General features: G+C 49.4%; 1 protein-coding gene across 1 annotated transcript in view; it reads left to right on the top strand.

Moving 5' to 3' along the window:
- Positions 1–6,015: 6,015 nt before the first annotated feature.
- Positions 6,016–17,135, top strand: part of STK10 (serine/threonine kinase 10) — a 124,453-nt gene continuing 113,333 nt past the window's right edge. The window contains exon 1 of the mRNA XM_027520253.1: positions 6,016–6,420. Coding sequence (XP_027376054.1) covers positions 6,265–6,420 — 156 coding nt within the window. The 5' untranslated portion in view covers positions 6,016–6,264. The remainder of the gene's footprint in view (positions 6,421–17,135) is intronic.

The raw sequence follows: 17,135 nt of genomic DNA, 5'->3' as shown, positions 1-17,135 counted from the left end.
AGCAGTATCATTTGTGGGAACGTACTTGATGAAAGTGAAACAGGAGAGTGAAAAAGTTGGCTTAAAGCTCAACATTCAGAAAACTAAGATCATCTAGTCCCATCACTTCATGGGAAATAGATGGGGAAACAGTGGAAACAGTGGCAGACTTATATTTTGGGCTCCAAAATCACTGTAGATGGTGATTGCAGCCATGAAATTAAAAGACACTTACTCCTTGGAAGGAAAGTTATGACCAACCTAGATAGCATATTTAAAAGCAGAGACATTACTTTGCCAACAAAGGTCCGTCTAGTCAAGGCTATGGTTTTTTCAGTGGTCATGTATGGATGTGAGAGTTGGACTGTGAAGAAAGCTGAGCACCGAAGAACTGATGCTTTTGAACTGTGATGTTGGAGAAGACTCTTGAGAGTCCCTTGGACTGCAAGAAGATCCAACCAGCCCATTCTGAAGGAGATCGGTCTTGGGTGTTCTTTGGAAGGAATGAGGCTAAAGCTGAAACTCCAGTACTTTGGCCACCTCATGCGAAGAGTTGACTCATTGGAAAAGACTCTGATGCTGGGAGGGATTGGGGGCAGGAGGAGAAGGGGATGACAGAGGATGAGATGGCTGGATGGCATCACCGACTCGATGGATGTGAGTTTGAGTAAACTTTGGGAGTTGGTGATGGACAGGGAGGCCTGGCGTGCTGTGATTCATGGGGTCGCAAAGAGTCGGACACGACTGAGCGACTGAACTGAACTGAACTGAACTGAAAGTGATACAATCCTTTGTAAAATACTTGAATACTCTCTTATGAAGTTAACCATATACTTAGGGTATGATCCAGCAATTGCACTCCTAAGCGCATCTAGGAAAATGAAAATACATATCCATGCAAAACCTCATAAGCATTTGTAGCATCTTTATTCATGATAACATAAGACTGCAAATGTCCATCAACAGCTGAATGGATAAACAAATTGTGGTATATCCATACACTGGAATACTACTCAACATTTAGGAAGAATGAACCACAAATACATATAACAACATGATGAATTTCAAAATATTATGCTGAGTGAAAAGAAACCAAACTTAAAAGAGCACTACCATATGGTTCCATTCATCTGATGAACTAGGAAAGACATTTCCAGTATATGGTGACAGAAAACAGATTAGTGGTTGCCTGGGGTGAGGATGGTGAGTGGGGATTAATTTATGATCAAGGAAAAGAATTTCCTGAGATGAGGGGAAAGTTCTGTACCTTGACTCTGGTGATGGTTGCATGCTAAGTCGCTTCAGTTACGTCCGACTGTTTGTGACACTATGGACTGTAGCCAGGCTCCTCTGTCCATGGGATTCCCCAGGCAAGAATACTGGAGTGGGCTGCCACGCCCTCTTCCAGGGAAGTCTTCCCGGTCCAGGGATTGAACCCGAGTCTCATATCTTCTGCACTGGCAGTGGGTTCTTTACCACCAGCACCACCTGGGGAGCCCATGGTGATGGTTACATGGGCGTATATATTTGTCAAAACTTTGAACTCGTTTTATTAAATATAAAAACCTCAATGAAGTTGACTTAAAAATTTTTTTAAGACAAAAAAATTCAATGACATCAGTATTAAGCATTCTTGCTCAACAAAAGTCATTGGAAAGTTAACAGATATATGATACATTGGAAAGACATCTGTACTCAGTAAGAAACTATTTTTTTAAAATCTTACAGTCAAAAAGTGAGAAAGGAAATCTAATAGGAAAATGGGCAAAGAATATGAACCAGCAACATGAACCAGCAAAGAACCTGAAATGCAAACATCTAACAAACTTATGAAGACATGCTCCAACTCTAATTAAGAAGTAGAGATTTGCAAATTTAAAACTAGGTTTTGTATCAAACTTACAATGAACAGATAATTCCTATCTTAAATTGTTACATAAAATTAAAAAAAAATAATAAATGTTCTCATTTTGAAACCAGATAGAGACAGCACAAGAAAAGTATGGGTGCTTTGGTTTGTGCACATAGACATAAAAGTCTATGTAAAGTGTGAAGTTTGCCGTCAAAGTCAATGCTATGTGTATAAATATACATTATGACCAAGAGGCAACTGGACACAGTAGTTACACAAACAGATGCAGAGACTTTGGCATCAGACTGCTGCTGCTGCTGCTGCTAAGTCGCTTCAGTCGTGTCCGACTCTGTGTGACCCCATAGACGGCAGCCCACCAGGCTCCCCCATCCCTGGGATTCTCCAGGCAAGAACACTGGAGTGGGTTGTCATTTCCTTCTCCAATGCATGAAAGTGAAAAGTGAAAGTGAAGTCTCTCAGTCGTGTCCGACTCTTAGCGACCCCATGGACTGCAGCCTACCAGGCCCCTCCATCCATGGGATTTTCCAGGCAAAAGTACTGGAGTGGGGTGCCATTGCCTTCTCCGTGGCATCAGACTACTTAGGTTCAAATCCAAACTCTGCCGCTGATAAGCTGTGTGACCTTGGGCTTGTGTTACTTAGCCTTTCTAGAGGAAGATAAAATATTCTCTAAGAATGCAAGAGTATTTAGTCAATGAAATCTACCATGACTATAGGCTGGGTGAGAAAACTCATGTAATTAATCATAAGATAAACGTATATGGTAAATGCAGAAACAATATTTGATAAAGTTCTACAGCTATGAGAAAAAGTTATTAGCAAATTAGAAATAGCAGGAAAGTGTCTCAGTGGGTAAAGAGACTGCCTACAATGCAGGAGACGCGGGTTCACTCCCTGAGTCAGGAAGATCCCTTGGAGGAGGCATGGCAACCCACTCCAGTATTGTCTGGAGAATCCTATGGACAGAGAAGCCTGGTGGGCTACAGTCCATGGGGTCGCAAAGAATCAGACAGAACTGAAGTGACTGAGCACACACGTGTGAGGATCTTTTGCCACAGTCTTTCATAAATATCATACTTAAAGGAGAAACTTTAAACCCTTTTCCATTAAATACTGGACCAAGACAAGGATTCCTACTTTCACTGTTACTGTTTAACATACAGTAAAATCATTTGCTAAAGATTCTAGCAAACGCCATAGGAAAAAGGAGAAGAAATAAGAAATGTGAGGATTTTATAGCAGAAGCTGTACAAAGTGCCATGACATCTCTCAACTTAAGAGATGCTCTCTGGGCTTTCAAGCATGGCAGGCTAGCAGCGCTGCCCTAGGGAGCAGCCCTTGGTCAAGGACAGATGAGGCTTAGAGAAAAATTCCCCAGTTTCCTTGACTCTTCGGCTGAGTCTGCAGCATGCTGTATCCTGATCCCCAGAACACCCAAGTGGGTTAAGCCCCGTTAGCCATAGCAGTATTCAGCTCCCTTTACGGGCTTCAACATCACCTCCCAAATAAACTATTTGTATTCAGATCCTTGTCTCTGGGAAAATCCAACCTAAGAAAACAGTCAAATGCTTTTTCTGTGACTACTGAGACTATGTGATTTTCTTTGTCAATGCAGTGTCTTACTTTAATTGCTTTTGTTTCTGCATAGAACCATTCTTTTATTCCTGGATAAAACTTTCTTGGTAATAGTGTTTTTATTCCCCTTGGGTTTCATCTTGCAAGTATTTTGTTATTTTTTTTAAATTTATTTATTTTAATTGGAGGATAATTACTTTACAATATTGTGATGGGTTTTGCCATACATCAACATGAATCAGCCATAGGCATATATGTGTCTCCTCCTGCTAGTATCTTTTTTAATCCATCTATTACCTAAGGGAAAGTAGTCTACAAGTTTCTTTTACTATCTCTACTTAGTTGTAGTAAAACTCATCTTAGAAAAGTGAAATATTTCCTTTATCTTCCTAAAGTATTTATATAAAGGGAGAAATTATTTGTAAAGCCACATAACATGATGTCTTTCAGTGGGGGCAGAGTTAGATTTTTGATTCTTTATTCATTATTAGCTTATTTAGGCTTTTATTTCTTATTGAAATTATGTATCTTTTATATATCACTTATAATTTTGTATATCATTTGTATTTTCTTCTACATGATTACCTATTTCATATTACCCATTTCATACAAATTATATTCACATAAAATTGTTTAAAATGTCATTTTGTGATTTCAAAATCTCTATGGTACCTAATACTATGTCCCTGTTCATTTTCATTGTCTTGGGGACTATTTTTCTTTCTGTAACTCATTTTGTGTCTTTGACCAGTCTTGTCTATTCGCTATTTCAGAGATATAGCTTGTTTTGTTAAACCTCTCTGTTTGATTTCTCACAACTTTACTTAAATATCATTTACATATCATAAAGTACACCCATTTCAAGTATACAATTCAGTGATTTTTACTAAATCTGCCAAGTTATTACATCATCACCATAATCCAGTTTTAGAATATTTTCATCACTCCAAAAAGACCCCTCATGTCCATTTCAGTTCAGTCCGTTAACCTGCTTTCTGTCCCCATGGATTTGCCTTTTCTAGACATTTCTTATAAATGGAATCATGTAACATGTGGTCTTTTGTGTCTGGTTTCTTTCACTTATAACATTTTTGAGTGAAGCTCTCCATTTTTGTTTCTTACTTCATTTTTTTCTGGAGCTTTCACACAGTCCTTGTGGTTTGGCTGGACCTGGGGATAACCTGGGCCTCCAACTCCCAGACCCCTAGACTGGCCTAAGTCAGAGCCCCTTCCTCCCAATGGGAGAGCCTCCCCACTGTCCTCCCATCCGCTTCACAGAGTTGGTCAGGTGGACTGAAACAGAGAAAGACCTGCCTTCCGGCTTGTTCTGGGAGGTTTATTTGTGGGTGAGCGCCCAGTCTTGTGCTGTGTCTGCTTCTTCTGGTGATTAAGACTTTCTACAGTTGCAACCACTCACTAACTAGTGGAGACATTTCAATCTTTACTCAGGGTACCCTTATGCAGACCACTACCAGCACCCCAGGCTTCTGCAGCTGTCTTTCCAAATTGGTGTTTGCCTGCTGCTCCGGAGTGGTAAAAACACCTCAACAGGAATTTTCTCCGTAGGGACGGGAACTATTGGAGTGTGACATTCGCTGAGGCTCTATTTATGAGGGAGAGTTACCATAATAAGCTTTACATGCTGCCCACCGTTTGGAACCCACTTAGATTTAGATGTAAGTGTAACTGCCCTAGAGACAGTTAACAGCGGCAAGTAAAAAATGGCCAGGTTCGAGAATGATGGTCTTAAGTCAAAGAAGACTTAATTCTATGTATGTTCGCCCGGTCGTGTCCAACTCTGCAGTCCCAAGGACAGCAGCACGCCAGGCCTCCCTGTGTAATGAGCTTATTTTTTTTTTAATTGGGAATTTAAGAATAAGAAAGTTTTTACTTAATATGCAAATATATTTGAAGACCCATCCTGATGCATGGGATACGTAGGTCGGCAAGGAGCTCTTTCTCCTAGCCCTGTAATCCTGGCCGGTTGGTGGATCTCGGTGGACAGAGCCCTGGGAGGCGGGAAGCGAGCCGGGGAGCCTGGGTCTCCAGGGCTGACCACTGCCGCAAGGACCGGGCATCTCCCGCGCTAGGAGGCAGCACCGCGCCGAGGAAACCGCACTGGCTCAGCCAACAGGATGTGTAGCGGGGGGCTGGTGCCTAGCCCGCCCGGCGCCCCCACCTGAAAAGTGAGCGGGGGCAGAGCCCCTTTGCCGGGAAGTTACAGGGCGGATTCAGTGATTAATGTCGGTTCGCCCTCTTGGTCTTTGGACAACAGTCAGTGGGCGCTCGCGAATAGCCAGTTTGGTTCCCCTTTCGCTCCGGCAGAAATATTGGGAGCCACGTGACTCTGGGGGTCTCCCAGCTCCGGGACGCTCTCGCCGAAGGGTCCCCTAAACTCTCCAAAGCCTAGTCTGTTGCTTGCGGGCGTGCGGCGCGCAGGGGACTACAGTTTCCAGAGTGCCCTGCGGCGACGGGCGGAGCCGGGGAGCGCCCGTAGCCAATTAGGGGGTCTCCGGGTGTTGCCGGGGAGCGGCAGGTGGAGCCGGGTCCCCGGAACGCCTCCCGAGGCTGGCCGGCTGGGCGGGGGGCGCGGCGCGAGCGGGGCCGGCACCGGGAGGCGGCCCCGGGAAGGGACCGAGCGGGGGCGGAGACCGCGGCTGCCTGCGCGGTTCCGGGTGCTCCAGCCGCGAGCTGCCCGGGGCGCACTTGACCCGTGTCGGGCTGCGGGGAAGGGCGGGTCTGCGGAGAGCCCCCGAGCGCCGCGGCGCCCTCCAGCCCCTCCGCCTCGCGGCCGCGGGAGCCGCGCCACCTCGCCCCCCGGCTCGCGTGCCCCCAGCCATGGCTTTCGCCAATTTCCGCCGCATCCTGCGCCTGTCTACCTTCGAGAAGAGAAAGTCCCGCGAATATGAGCATGTCCGCCGGGACCTGGATCCCAACGAGGTGTGGGAGATCGTGGGCGAGCTGGGCGACGGTGCCTTCGGCAAGGTTTACAAGGTGAGGGCGCTGAGAGGGACTCGGGGCGCGTGGAGCCGCTCCGGAAGGGAGGGGCACTGGCCCTGGTCAGTCTCAGCCGCGGCTCGGGAGAACGCAGAGGGGCTGCCCCGTCCTGAACTCGGAGTCCCGGGCTCCCGTCCCGCTGACCCTTCTTCTTTGCCGGGGGTGGGGGGTACCCTCACTCAGCCTGGCTCAGTCCTTGCGCCCCTGACGGCCCGGCGGCTGCCGCCAAGCTTTTTCCGAGCACTTCCTGTGCGCCCCGCACGGCTCTCGGCGCCGCAGGGGGAGACAAAGGGGCGCTTATAGAACTTTTGCGTCCGAGACTAGGCGTACTTTTTAGGGGAGTCCACCCAGATGCTGTTAGGGTGCCGAGGCGATGGGCACAGAGCAACTGGGCTGCGTCTGGAAGGGTTGGGTCCGATGATATTAGGGACACACCTGAAGATGAGCCAGAGACAGAGAGACCGGGGGTGGGGGTAGGGGGTTTCGGAGTGAGAGGTTAGGCTTGGAGATGGAGGCTGGGGCCGGCAGAGCGGGAGGTTAAGGCCTCTGGAATCCTGCGCTTCGGGGGTCAGATTTGAGCGTGTGGATGAGTCACTGCTGGGGAGTCTCCCAGTCTGTAGTTACCTTTCCCCTAGAGGAATAGGAGGCCAGAGAGCTTTTGTGGAGGGGTGGGTGGGGCAGAGCTGATTAATTCTAGACACGTTTGCTGTAGGCATTGTCTGGTTCTTAGTCCTGAGAAGAAATTCTGTGTTGCTGGGGACCCAAAAAACACTTAGGGCTTGACGCCACCCTTCCCCTATCTCCTAGAGAAACCCACATGTTCTCGAGGAGGACACCCCCTTCATGAGCCACCGTCACCTTCATGGGATTCCTTTAGCTTGTGGACCACTCTGATCCCAGGACTTCCCTTTTAGGAGCTTGGACCACAGATAGGGCTTCTCTCAGTCCTCCTGGTCAAGACTTGCTCTTTTTGACCTGAAAGTGGTGGTGAGCTGAATTACCAAATTGTGGTCCCTGAAGGAGTGGCATTAGTATCACCTGGGAGCTTATTAGAAATGCAGGGTCTGAGGCCCCACTCTAGACCTGATCAAGTACGGTCTGCGTTGTAAGAAATCCCCAGGTGATCCCTAAGCACTTTAAGTTTTGAGAAACCCGGCTGGAGGCAATTTTGAGGCCACCCAGGCCCATCCCCGTGTCTATTTTGTTACCACCTCCCTTCTAAGCAGGCACTTCCTGTTACAGGGTGGAACCCCCACTGGAGCAAAGGTTCTGTGGTTGGAGAGGCTGTGACACTCACACCCGTGGCTCTCAGCTGTTTGACTTGCTGCGCTTCTCTGCCTGAGGGCTCTGTGTGTAGGCAAGGGCAGCCAGCACATTCTACACTGGCACATCTTTTCTTTACCCTTCTCAAAGCTCCCTATTCCCTCTGCTGCTGCTAAGTCGCTTCAGTTGTGTCCGACTCTGTGCGACCCCATAGACGGAAGCCCACCAGGCTCCCCTGTCCCTGGGATTCTCCAGGCAAGAACACTGGAGTGGGGTACCATTTCCTTCTAGGGCACCAGGAAACTGTCCTCAGTCTTGGCGCCCCCCACCTCCCCAGCCCTCCCCTGGACACCCCACCCCCGGACACCCCACCCCCGGACACCCCACCCCTGGACACGCCACCAAAGCTCTGGCCTCCCCCAGACACAGCCTGCTCTCCAGGTGTGCTCTGACCCCTGCAAGGGCAGCTGTACCCTTGGGCAGCTCACCATGTCCCTCACTTTCTCCAAAAGGTTCAGCTGGTGTTTCCAACGCTTGCTGTTGGCTCTCGAAGATGTTTGTTCTGTTTGGGGTTGGCTTTCAATTAGTCTTTTCCCTGTCCCCTAATGGATCCTGGCTTCATATGGTTCATTTTCTTTCAAATCTAAATGTAGAACTTTGCTTTTAGGCTGGTAAGATTTCCCCTTGTCAGTTTCGATTGTCATTTCCTCCTGCTTTAGCTGGGTAAAACTCCCCTACTGCTCTGAAAGTTCCAAACAGAGGAGCCCATCTGATTCACAAGTTATTTTGTCTGCTGGTTCTCCAGAACACATGGACCCTTTTAAAAGCAAGTGTAGTGCTCAAAGCTGTGAGCTGACCGTACCCCAGCTCCCTCCCCACCACCTCTGAACCCTTGGTTTTCTCCTCATTAAGAGAAGGCAAAGCTGGACCAGGAGAGCTGTGTGATGGCTGATACACCTGGACAATTTGTTAGATTCCACGCCTGGCCTTAGTGTGTGACTGTTCAATCCAACCCATCCCCATGTTATGTGCAGGAACGCTGGGTCCCAGGGAAAGGAATGGACTAGAACCAAGGCTCTGGGCTTAGTTAACAGCTTCGGAAGATCTGTCTTAGATCAGAGATCTCTGTGACCCCTATCTCCTTCCCTGGAGAAGTGCTGTTTACTCAGCCCTTTAGATATGAAGTTGAAGCAGTTATTGCTTTAATAAAGATTCTATTCAGGGACCGTAACTCCTCCCTACTTCATTGTCCCCTGGCATGGCCATCTCAGCAGCACAGGACAGAGGTACCATCTAGGTTTTTTATCTCGGAGCAGAACTTCTACTTTGACACGGTGCCTTGGTAACCAGCTGGCTGTGAGCTGGGCAAGTGACAGCCAGCTAGCAGCATCTCCTCTTCCTGTCCTAGAACTAGCAGATTTTTCTTCTGGCCTAGGTGATGATGGCCTTCCTGAGGATTTCTCTGGTGTAAGAAGTCACGAGAGGGGCTTTTCTGGTGGTCCAGTGGCTAGGACTCCACGCTCCCAATGCAGGGGGTCCAGGTTCATGCCCTGGTCAGGGAACAGATTTCACGTGCCACAACTAAGATCTAAGGTCCTGTGTGCTGCAACTAAGACCGGATACAGTCAAATAAATAAAATAAATATTAAAAAAAAAGAAGTCATGAGAATCCCAATTTGTCAAAGACTTGTCAGAAGAGGATGCCAATTATAGATTTCCTGTTGAGTGTCTTGTTGAGGCTCAAAGCCTAAGCATTAGCAGTCAAGATGTGTGCGTGCATGCGTGCTAAGTTGCTCAGCTGTGTCCGACTCTTTGTGATCTCATAGGTGGTAGCCCTCTTGGCGCCTCTGTCCATGGGATTCTCCAGGCAAGAAAGCTGGAGTGGGTTGTCGATGCCCTCCTCCAGGGGATGTTCCCAACCCAGGGATTGAACCCACAGCTCTTATTTCTCCTGCATAAGCAGGTGGGTTCTTTACCACTAGTGCTACTATGGAGCCTCTTTTTCCCTTTTCTCCCTGGTAAGCCACCAACCAGTTTATCTCTGGTGAAAAAGAGGTAGGTAAGATTGATTTTGTGCAAAGTCAAGTTCACTCTCACCTACTCCTTAAGCCATTTCAGATGGATTTCAGAGGGAAACAGTTTTTAGTTTATTACTAGATACAAAGTTAAAGTCATAGGCTATATAGTTTAAAAGTTCTTGCCCTTGGAAATAATCTTTGAAGACAGGATGGAAAGGGAAGCGTTTGGTGTGATGTTGAATGGAACAATCTGCCTTTACTGGGTGTGCCCACTCTCATAGCTGTGGGTGAAGCAGGCCCTCAAATGCTGAACAGAGGCAGGGAGCCCGTGGACCTGATGAGTTGGGTTAACAGGCTGAGATTTTTCTTCTGCTTCCTGAAGATTGCTCTAGTTGTCATCTTATGTTGTCTTTAAGCTTTCAAAAGTTTTATGATTTGTAAAATTAGGAGTACAGTACAAAATTTTTTTAGTTAAAAAGAAAAACATTACCCTAAGTCCCATCAATTGCTGTTAACATTTTGATATATTTCCTTCCAGACTTAATTGATTTTTATGGATAAAAAATATTTGTTTAAATATGGACATACTATTACAGTCCATGGAATTCTCCAGGCCAGAATACTGGTGTGGGCAGCTGTTCCTTTCTTCAGGCGATCTTCCCAACCCAGGGATTGAACCCAGGTCTCCCACATTGCAGGTGGATTCTTTACCAGCTGAGCCACCAGGAAAGCCTAAGAATACTGGAGTGAGTAGCCTATCACTTTTCCAGTGGATCTTCCCGACCCAGGATTCGAACTGGGGTCTCCTTTATTAGCTGAGCTACCAGAGAAGCCCATAATTGATTTTTATGGAGAAAAAAAAATTTTTGGTTAAAATGCAAGGTTGTAATCTACAAAGCTACGGTGTTTTATGCCATCTTTCATTCCTAAAACCTCTTCATGTGTTATTCTAAATGCTTCATACATACTTTCTGGGATGGTTCGGTGCCCCCATGATCTTAATCTTTTTGGATATTTAAGTAATCCCCTCGTAAATTTTTTTTTTTTACTGTTAACAAGTTAAATTGATTTAAGTGCTTATCATGTGCCAGGCGCTGTGCTAAACCCTTTACACGATACCGTCAGTTCTGCTGTAATGTAAATGCCTTCCTAAAAATCCCTAAACTGTGCAGAATCATGCAGTAAAAATCAGAGGCCTTGTGAGCAAATGGGGATAAGGGTACAACACTCAGAAACTTCACCAACAAATTAGAAGAAATAAAGATTGCCTAAAAAAACAAGTAGCAGAGTTTTATACAAGTTTTGTGGATAAGAAATATAGAATTATGGGGACTTCCACGGTGGTTCAGTGGCCAAGACTCTGCGCTCTGAAGTTAGGTGGCAAATTGGACCCCCGTATGGGACGGACGGGTGTGTCTCAAAGGTTGCTGACAGGCGTGAGGGGCCTGTGCCCTCTGTGCGTATTCGTTTGCGTTGGCTCACTTGGGTGAAGTTTTCTGCGTTTACCTCGTGTTTCTGGCAGACAACACATAAGCAGATGTGAATTTAGCATTTTGATAAAATCGTTCCCTGATACATCAGTGGTATTGGAACAAAACTGACATTTTTAACAAGTAAGCATTATAGCAAAACTGACTGTGTATTTTAAATCATCCTTTAGGCTTAACTCCTGGAAGGGAATTATTCCGTGGAAGGAGTGATGCTTCTTTGAGCGTGATTTTTAAAAGAAAATGAGATAAGTTCCTAGCAGCCCCTTTGCCCCCTCGCCCTCACTAAAGGCCATTCCCCCGAGTCCTTTGGGAACCCGGGGCCTTGGCAGCGGCTGCCCTCCGGGTGGGAACCTCAGGTGCCCTCCGCTCAGAGAGCCATTGTTAACCCTGGGGCCACATCCTGCCCCACCGCCCAGTTCAGACAAAGCTGAGGTTCCCGCCCTCCCCAGCCTGGCAGCTCCTTTCACCTCGACTCTGCCTGAATTTAAAGCCTGGGTTTCCGCTTCCTCCGGGGGCTGCCCAGGTCTCCTCATCCCTGTGCACCTCCCCTTCGCCTCCGGAAAGAGCTCTGCCCCCAGGCTGTAACCTTATTTCCGCTCAGCCTAGTGTTTTTAAACACAAGTCCTTGCTATTGTGAGTGGGTTCCTGGCTGGGTCCGAAAACCAAGGTTACCCGAGCTTCCTGGGGATGTCGCCTGCCCACGGGGTCTAAAGTGGCAGATTTTGCATTGACCTCGCACTGTCTGGGTCTAGAGCAGCTAAGCAATTGCTCAGCCAGCCCTCACCTCCACCCAGTGTCCCCTGGCTTCCTGAAGTTACTCGGACTAGGGGAATATCTCTGTTGTTGGGTCTGAAATAATTTGTGTAAACCACTTAGTCCAGGATGCTGGAAAAGCTTGCATGGGTGTCATCCATTAGCATGTAAATAAGATAAATGAGTGGAGAGTTGACTGCCCCCCCCACCCGCCCCGTTTTTTTTTGAGCCTGGTGCACGGCATGAGGGATTCTAGTTCCCTGACCAGAGATTGAACCTGTGCTCCCTGCAGGGGCTGCCGCCAGAAAAGAGCCTGGGATGGGTCACTCCCAGGCCCAGCTGCTGCCAAGGGCGTGGAGCAGGAAGGTTAAAGGACACAGTTGGGGCTCAGGAGGATCAGGATTGCACCCCCAAACAAGTGACTCCCCCTTCTGAGCCTCCAGACTCTTATCTATAAAACAAAGGCGATGATTTGAAAGATAAGATACTTAGAAAGGTGTAATACATTCAGCACCTGATCCCCACCCAGGAAGTGGGCAGGAAAGGAAGATGGTTCATTATTGCTGATGCTCTTGCTATGAAACAAAGAAGGTCCCGACCAGTTACTGCAGCTAAGCTGGGGGCAAACAGAAGGACTTCAGTGTTAAGAGCTTGTTTGTTATGCCAGGCTCCCCACCTTGGCACTACTGACATTTGGGGCAGCTCCTTCTTTGTCATGGGGGCTGCCTGTGTGTTATAGGATGTAACAGTATCTCTGGTTTCTACCTACAAAATGACACCACTGCCAGCACCTCCCTCTCCTGCCCCTAGCTAAGACAGCCAAAACTGTCTCTGGACAAGGCCACATGTCCCCTGGGGGGCAAGATCGCTCCTGTGGAGCACTGCTGCCTCCTACAAACAAACGTGCCTGGATTCAGCTCCGCAAACAGCCATGCTCACCTGTGTTTGTCACAGGTGTGTGATACAAGACTTGGGCCTGGCAGCCAGGCAGACCTGACTTTGAATCCTGGCTGCCCTACTTAGCCGCTGTATGAAGTCAGGTGAGTGGCTTGCCTCAGTTTCCCCATGTGTTTGGTGGGGCTGAGACCAACACTCACCCCACTGAGCAGCTGGGAGAATCAGATCAGTAGCTCGTAGGCACACAGGATGAGCCAGCTACCCACCTAACCTGATGCTTTCAAGGCCACACGGGGGAGGAAAGGAAGGTTCTGCCCTGGCAAGAGCACAGGACCACGATGGGACTGGCGGTGAGAGGGGACAGCGTCCACTGGGCAGGGCGGGTGAGATGGGGACAGGACAGACAGATAGAGGGAAGGAAGCCCAGGCCAGGAGAGAGCCAGGCAGTGAGGCCTCAGGTTGTCCCCCGGTAGCCCTTGAGCGTGATAGGGCTTGTGGACTGGTTTGCGTGACTCGCATGGTGGCTGAACCAAATTTGAAGTGATTGCCAGCATTTTGACATCATGAGCATTCACATAAAAGCCCCGATCAGATATGCTGATATGGCCCGGCATGCACTCATGCGGGGTCATGTCTGCTGGAAGTGAGGAGAATGTCCAAGCGGAATGTAACAGGAGCCACGCACACAACTTAAAGTGTCCTAGTAGACGCACTCCAACAAGGAAAAACACCAGAAGTGAATTTTGATAGTCTATTTTGGTTACCCCAGTATATATCCAAAGTGCTGTCATTTCAGCGTGTAATCAACAGAGAAAGAGATATTTAAAGTTCTCATTGCATGCAAAGCCTTTAAAATCTGTGCATTTGGCTTTTACACTGCGTCTTGCTGTGGTCCAGCTGTGGTTCAGATGCTCAGTAGTGGCCTTGGCTCGGTACTGGGCAGCATATATCTGGCTTCTACTGGCTTCTACCACTGTGTGCCCTCCCTGACCCACTGTACGTATTTCATTTGCCTCCTCAAGTCCTGTGTTCAGTGTATTATTTGGGAGCTGGGCTTGGCTTTGGGCAGCTGGCCAGTGCGAGCCAGGTCTAGAGTAGTGCGTGGGAGCCAAGTGAAGAGCGCCTTGGATGGCACGTTCAGGAATGTGGACGTCATGGTTACTGTCCTGCCTGCCCTACCTTGCCAGGGTCTGACCCCGTCCTGAGATCAGCCTCGTGTAGTGTTAGAGGAGAGTGATCTTTGGATAGTTACTGGATAGGGAGTGGTTGGCCCCCACAATTGGGGGATGCCAGATCCAGATGTCCTGGCTGCCCAAGGCCAAGGTGACCACTGATGAGTGGCGGCTGGGCCAGAGTGGCCACGGCCTGGTGACTGGAACCAGGGGTAGTAGGTGGACGTGTGGGAGGGAAGGCCAGAGCAGTGGTTGGAGCCCAGGTCAGAGCCCAGGCAGGGAAGTGACTGATGGAAGGTGACCAACCCGAGAAGCAGATGTATGTGGGCATGGAGGGTTCTAGAGAGCTGGGTCAGGAGAGAGCAGAGAGGGTGAGATGGGAAGTGCAGCTCATGTTTGCCAGGCACCAGAGGTGGTCTGGGCACTTGGGTGTGGTCCTGGAGTTGAAGCCCAGCCCTCTCCCTTGCAGGCTGTGTGGTCCTGGAGAAAAGTACTTACCTATGCCGTGGTTTCATTAGCTACACTATAGGGCTTTTTGTCTGAAATAACCCGTGTAAACCACTTAGTCTGGGATGCTGGAAAACCTCATGTGGGTATTGGCCGATAGCATGTAAACAAGATAAATGAGTGGGGAGTTGATTTTTTTTTGACCCTGCTACGTGTCATTATAGGATCCTAGTTCCCTGACCAGGGATCAAACGCGTGCCCCCTGTAATGGAAGCAGAATCTTAACCATGGACTGCCAGGGAAGTGCCCCTCCCTTCTTGTCTATCGTTTATTCTACTGGACTCTAGGAGACTATTCTCACAGTCCACTAGACCTGTGAGTAGCCTCACCTGATGAAGCAGAGGCCCAGAGAGGGACAATGACCTGCTCAGCATCACAGAGCTCTTCCATGGCAAAGTTGGGACTTAAACCCAGGTATCTCTGGCCAGAAGCCTGTGCCTTTTCTGCTGTGCAGCTTGGAGGGGGAGACAAGGGGGCTTATCGGGAGGAGAGGGTCCAGGGTGCCTTCACTGTGGTATCTCTGGCAGCGCTGACATTTGTGAGCCCAGGAATGGGCCATTCTTCCGGCCTGCCTCAGCCTCCACTGGATCTGAGCCCCAGGACGGCGGTGGTGGCCTCTCATGCAGAGGAAGTGGTGACAGTCACGGGCAGGGTGAGCAGAGGAAGTGGCAGGGGAAGGGGCTGGCGTGGGGGGAAGCTGGGTGCCCCTGGGGCCCTGGCGGGGGTGGGCTGCTGGTGCCCCAGGATCCGAAAGCGCTGAGCACTCCTGTGGGCGGGCGGGGGGCGTGTCACAGGGCTGCCTCCTCCTGCCCCTCCGCCTCGTGCTCACTCTTCTTTCTCTTCCCCTTTCTTTCTGCTTTCCCCTTTACTACATTTTTTTTCTTCCTTCTCCTATAGGTTTTTTTTTTTTCCTCTTTAATAACAGGCTGTACCAGAACCAGAATCCAGGCCCTAAGGGTGGAGGGCGTGGAGGGACTGAAGACTTAGCATGAGCCAACCTCACCATCTAAGGGAAGATGGGGGCCACTGAGAGGAACTGAAGGAAGCTCAGCCTCTCTGCCTCAGGGCCTTTGCACTTGCTGGTTATGCTGCCAGCCACTCTTGTGTGGCTGCACAGCTGGCTCCTTCTTGTCCTGTGGGTCTCCACTCCCCTGTTCCCTCCTGACCAGTGATGGCTCCCTGCTGATTTCCTTCAGAGCCCCTGTCACAAACGGATTTTCTTGTCTGTCACGTTATTTATTTTCTTTCTTCAGAGGATGTAAAGTCCTGGAGAGCAGGGAGTAATCAATCCATCTTTCGTGGATAATAGATACGTGGTAGATACTGAGTTCGGAGAAGGCAGTGGCACTCCACTCCAGTACTCTTGCCTGGCAAATCCCATGGATGGAGGGGCCTGGTAGGCTGCAGCCCATGGGGTTGCTCAGAGTCGGACACGACTGAGCGACTTCACTTTCACTTTTCACTTTCATGCATTGGAGAAGGAAATGGCAACCCACTCCAGAGTTCTTGCCTGGAGAATCCCAGGGATGGGGGAGCCTGGTAGGCTGCCGTCTATGGACATGACTGAAACGACTTAGTAGTAGCAGTAGATACTGAGTTAATAACTGCTGCATAAGTGAATGATGAATAGTGAAGGCCAGTCCTAGCTCCCCGCCCGCCCCAGCCAGCACTTGTGATGGGTGCCGGCCCTGAAATCAGTTCTAGGCTTTCTCCTGGCTTCCCCTGCTGTGTGCTGTATGACCTTGGGAAAGTCACCTCTGCTCTTTGAGTCTCAGTATCTTGAGCTGTAAAACGAGGATCAAAGTAGTGCTTCCCTCAGAGATTGTGAGGATGGAGATGTGTGGCCAGCCCTAACACGGCGCCCAGCGTGGAGGAAGAAGAGGTGGATGGGAATGTCATCACTGTGGTTCTCTGCTGGTTGACCAGGTTGCCTGGCCCAGCTCTCTGAGGATTAACAAAGGCAGAGTCCCCTGAGGCCCCTGGTCCAGCTCCGCTTGTCTGTCACACTGGAGGCTGCTCCTGGGTAGATGCTGGTGTTCAGGTCTTGGGAATCAGCCTAAAATCTACTGCTGGGTTATTATTATTTAAAAACAATTTTATTTATTTATCGTTGGCTGTGTTGGGTCTTTGTTGCTATGTGGGCTTTCCTCTCGTTGCAGAGAGTGGGGGCTGCTCTCCAGCTGCGGTGCTCCGGGTGCTTACTGAGGGGTCTCCTCTTGTGGACCCAGGCTCTAGGGGCTGCGGGCTTCAGGAGCGGTGACGTGTGGGCTCAGTGGTTGCAGCTCATGGGCTCTGGAGCACAGGCTGGGTAGTTGAGGCGCGTGGGCTTGGCTGCTCTGTGGCATGTGGGATCTTCCCGGACCAGGGCCGGAACCCATGTCTCCTGCATTGGCAGGTGAACTCTTTCCCAGTGAGCCCCTGCCGCTGGGCTGTGAGGATGAACGTGATTCAGTAAAGAGGCTCTTTACTGGCCCCCTTGGGGAAGTTTGCTGCCTGGCAAGTTCTGTGCCCGCCCCCCGGCCCGCTGGCCCAGCGCAGGCGAGGCCACCCCGGGTGTCTGGAAGAGCGGCAGTCACGCCCTGGGGAGCAGCCGGCGCCACTGCCTCGCTCCC

Source organism: Bos indicus x Bos taurus, chromosome 20 (genome assembly GCF_003369695.1).
Source record: "Bos indicus x Bos taurus breed Angus x Brahman F1 hybrid chromosome 20, Bos_hybrid_MaternalHap_v2.0, whole genome shotgun sequence".
Lineage (NCBI taxonomy): Eukaryota > Metazoa > Chordata > Mammalia > Artiodactyla > Bovidae > Bos > Bos indicus x Bos taurus.
This window is presented reverse-complemented; position numbering and strand designations above follow the sequence as displayed.